Source organism: Furipterus horrens, unplaced genomic scaffold, assembly GCF_987537825.1.
Source record: "Furipterus horrens unplaced genomic scaffold, mFurHor1.1.pri manual_scaffold_4, whole genome shotgun sequence".
Lineage (NCBI taxonomy): Eukaryota > Metazoa > Chordata > Mammalia > Chiroptera > Furipteridae > Furipterus > Furipterus horrens.
The window spans coordinates 186,979,426-186,983,359 of NW_028327174.1; the positions used below are offsets into that span (position 1 = coordinate 186,979,426).

The 3,934-nt window shown below is 43.7% G+C and overlaps 1 protein-coding gene across 1 annotated transcript; it reads right to left on the minus strand.

Moving 5' to 3' along the window:
- Window positions 1–290: 290 nt before the first annotated feature.
- LOC150013568 (allergen Fel d 4-like) lies at window positions 291–3,207 on the minus strand. The gene is made up of 6 exons (XM_090275252.1): window positions 3,112–3,207; window positions 2,627–2,763; window positions 1,835–1,908; window positions 1,009–1,119; window positions 557–658; window positions 291–397 (listed from the first exon to the last, which is right to left on the minus strand). Exons 1-6 carry the CDS (start codon window positions 3,205–3,207, stop codon window positions 291–293), a joined length of 627 nt encoding a protein of 208 aa, XP_090131378.1.
- Window positions 3,208–3,934: the final 727 nt, after the last annotated feature.

The following is a 3,934-nucleotide window of genomic DNA, read 5'->3' on the forward strand; positions in this document are numbered from 1 at the left end:
CGGAAGCGTATTTGAGTTTCACACTCAAACTCTAGTACTCTTGTTCTATTTCAAAATTTAAGTCTTCATTCCTTTTAGGACATGATTAATTACTGAGGCCCTTTCAGCAGCAGGATACTCAGTAGCCCTGTAAGGTACACATCATTGTTTTCCTTTTACCTGTTAGCTCATTTGCTCTAAACTTATGGAAAGAGCAGGTCCTAACCCTGGCCCCCAAGTTCCAAATTCCTAGTTCACTCCACAATCTCTCTTACCAAATTATTTGCATTGTAATCTTTGGGCTCAAAGTCCTAATGGTTTTGGAAGGCAGTGACCCCCTGGGCCACCCCCTCTCCACAAGACGTCACCCACCTGGAGGCTTGGGCCCCATGGCTCCCTCGGGCATGGAGACAGCGATCTGCAGGGGCAGAACAGAGCGTAGTCAAGCACAAGCCCATTTATTTCCCAGCGAGAAACCCAGTGATTTTCTAGGTTAAGACAGGGGACCGAGTGGAGGTGTTACCTTCTCTTGGATTTAGGAATTTAGGAAGAGAAAACCAGGGAGAACTCAACTTACCAGCTTTGGTCAGGTCCAGTATGTTTTCCTTAGCAATTCCATAGTCTTGACAAAGTTTCTCAAACCTTTTCTTGACTTCGGGACTCACATCTGGTTTTCGGGCTGTGGGAAGAGTGACAGTAACTGCTGTGTCTTATGTGTTTGTCACTGTGGCCCTTGAGGGCAGGGGGGACAGGTGGATGGGAAGTGGATGGCACTGATTGGTGCTTAGGCAGAAGCGAGGGATGGGCTATAAACTGTCTTGACTCTGAGATTTTAGGATATCCTTCTTGCATGGTGAGAGATTTCATCATGTTCCCATCACTGAGCCTATGGGATTACTCGCGTTGAGCACCTCTCTTCAGAGGAGGACAGATGTCCCAGGGAAACACCGGGAAGACTACTTTGTTTTCAGGTTTTCTTTTCCCCCCTGTCTCCCCACTCCAAGATGAGTCAGAATAAATATACTCTACCATAAAGCATCATCATTTCGAATGTTTGCTCATTGGTGAAGTTAATGAGGTGGAAAATAAGGTATTCACTATAGACTGCTTCAATTAAGCTCATTGTAGCGAATCCAGCATCTGTAAGGAAAGAGAACACAGCTCAGAACTTCTGTGGTCCATGGGACGCAAGGGAAACTCTTTACCTATATTCTTTTACAGAACAAAGCCAAGTGCATGTCCTGGAAGAGGTAAAGAGTGATATCTAAGGCCTTCCATTTACATGTCCCTGGGCTTCGTAGGGTGACGCCTAAGGGTCAAATTGACTACTGATAAAAATTGATTATTAGTGGTAGAAAACTCAGCCACAGTGGCAATTCCCCTTCCATCATCCTCCCTAAGGCTCACTTACCTCCCTCAGCCACCTCTGCCAACTCTGAGTCTCTGTCCTGTCTATAGCCCTGCTGCCATCACATGCCCAGCACTCTGTCCGAGCAGTGTGCTGTGGCACTGAACACCAGGCATCTTCAGAGAGTGGGCAGAGAATGAGCAACTCTCCTGACAATTTATGTTTTTGTTCTGTTTTGTTTTGGGGGTTTTTTTGCTGATTTTATTTTGTGGCAGGTGGTACATATTACTAAATTTCCATCTTATTCTGATGGTATTATGCGGTAGGTATTGGCTTTTGCACACAAGGTTCTACAAAATTGAGTATATTGGCTATTAGATGGCCCCATTTATATTACCTAAATAAGCATTGATCAGGAATTGATCAAGATCCTACGGATACTGGAGTTTAGTAAATTTCTTGCAGTTGGAAGTAGAATTTACAAAGACTTTTTTTTGGTATACTTACAGATAACATTACATACACCATTCTCTCTTGTTGGGTAACAAAACAAAGAAGTTTCAATACACTCTCCATTGATCCTGTAAAACAGAATGAGCTGATGCCCAACAAGGATTGATGGGGCTCACACTCTTATGGGTGTCTGATTCTAATTAAGTGGTGAACATTTTTGGTAAAAAAAAAAAAACTGAAACAGGTTTTATTTACCCTACTTCACTTTATTTGATACTTTAAGAGTCTACTGCTGATATCACTATTACTCTACCACTACTTTGCACTCTTATTATTACTACAGCTACCTGTGTAGATAATTGGCTAAAATGTGCCGGCCTCTCAGATAAATGCTCTACAAACATTGTCTCACTCACAAAAAAGAGAGAGAGAAAATTATTAACCTTCTCTTTTACCCAAGGGAAAATTGGGGTGAAAAGATAAAATTTCTAGGTCATATGACTAGTAACAAATAGTTTCAAGAGAGAGCAAGGTTCTTGATCCCAAATCCTATGCTCTTAACCTAGGCTATATTGTCACACTACTTATGATTCTGATACCTCTGCCCCTCACCTCCTCTACTCCCATTTAAATCTCTTCCTGTCACCAATTCTTATCTCTGAATCTAGAGAATCTTCAGGCTCATTAAGTTGTGGGTCAGTCCCTGATAAGGGACTCTGATTTTGGATACAGGCCCAAATGTATGTGTATATCTGCATGTGTGTGTGTGTTTGTGTGTGTTTAGTGGTCCAAGACCATTCTTGGGCTTCTGTTTTCCCTTTCCCAAGTGAAAACAGCCACACTTACTTTACATGCAATTTAAGTGTCACTGAAGAGTTGTCCCATGCTTGGATGTATTCCACCAAACCTCTCATCACACTATTTTCTTCAAGCCTTTCTTTGACATCTGACGCCAAGAGAATGGTATACCACTCTCCTGAAATCTGCGAGAAATCAGTAAAATAACAAGAAAAGAAAAGAAGAGACGGGACACTGCATGAACACTTGTCTCCTTGAACTCTGGCCTGTGGGCCAGGACTTATAGGGGTGATGTGAAGAGGGGATTAGAACTCAGGTCAATTGGCACCACACATAAGGCTCTTTTCACTGTCCCTGCAGTGAGAATGAGGTCCCTAGTGCTGTCGTCTTTCCACATGGTACAATTGCTCTTGGTCCAAAGTCACAAACCAGCCCTGTTGTCTAACACATAAATAAATGCAGGCCCCCAGTAGGGCCACCTTGCTTCAGAATCCCCAAAACAACCCCCCAAAGTCAAATCTCCCCCAGCTCACCTTTGGCATATCGAAGTTGCTTGTCACAACATCATGGTTCCCTTCATGATGGGCACAGACCAGGGTCAGCCCCAGACACAGCAGCAGCAGCTTCATCTTGGAAGGGACGACACTGACTCAGCAACAGTCACTTGGACTGAGTCCCTCCCTGATGGTGGCTCCACTCCCTAGTGCCCTGTCTTTATACTCATTCTGGGTCCAGTTATTTGCCCGTGGGCACCACCTTTTCCCCTCCCACTCGGTGAGTGGTCTGTAGTCACTGATGGGAGGCCAGGCTTGTTCCTGTCCGTCTCATCTCTTTGCGATCTATTTAGTGACCTGAAATTACTCAAAACACACACCAAGAAAACAATAATAGTGGATACTCGGTATTAAAAAATAAGAAAATTTTACCCTTTGCGACAGCATGGAAAAACCTGCAGAACATTATGCTAAGTGAAATAAGCCAGTGAGAGAAAGACAAATACCACAGGATTTCACTCCTATGTGGAATCTAATGAACAAACTGAACTAACAAGGAAAATGGGGACAGACCCATAGATAGGGAGGCAGGCTGACAGCTCCGAGGGGGCCGGTGTGGGAGGAGGGATTGAGCAAAAAAGACGCGTGGACATGGACCACAGTGTGGTGATTGCAAGGGGCAGGGGGTTATAAGGGGATAAATGGTAATGGGAAAAAATACAATAAAAATTAGTTACGTAAAAAGTGAAAAAAAAAATAGTGGATGCCATGAAAGGCTGCCTTTTGGAACCAGATAACTGCGAAGACAGAAAACCAGTTAAGTGTGGCAAGAATGGAGCTCAGCTGGGAAATGGACTGTGTG

Excerpts from the sequence above, each read along its gene's own strand:
- LOC150013568 (XM_090275252.1), bottom strand. The coding sequence starts at position 3,207 with ATGAAGCTGCTGCTGCTGTGTCTGGGGCTGACCCTGGTCTGTGCCCAT. Across the intron at positions 2,764-3,111 it reads GCAACTTCGATATGCCAAAG|ATTTCAGGAGAGTGGTATAC; the intron begins GTGAGCTGGGGG and ends GATTTCTCGCAG. Across the intron at positions 1,120-1,834 it reads TGGTGTATGTAATGTTATCT|ATGCTGGATTCGCTACAATG; the intron begins GTAAGTATACCA and ends CTTTCCTTACAG.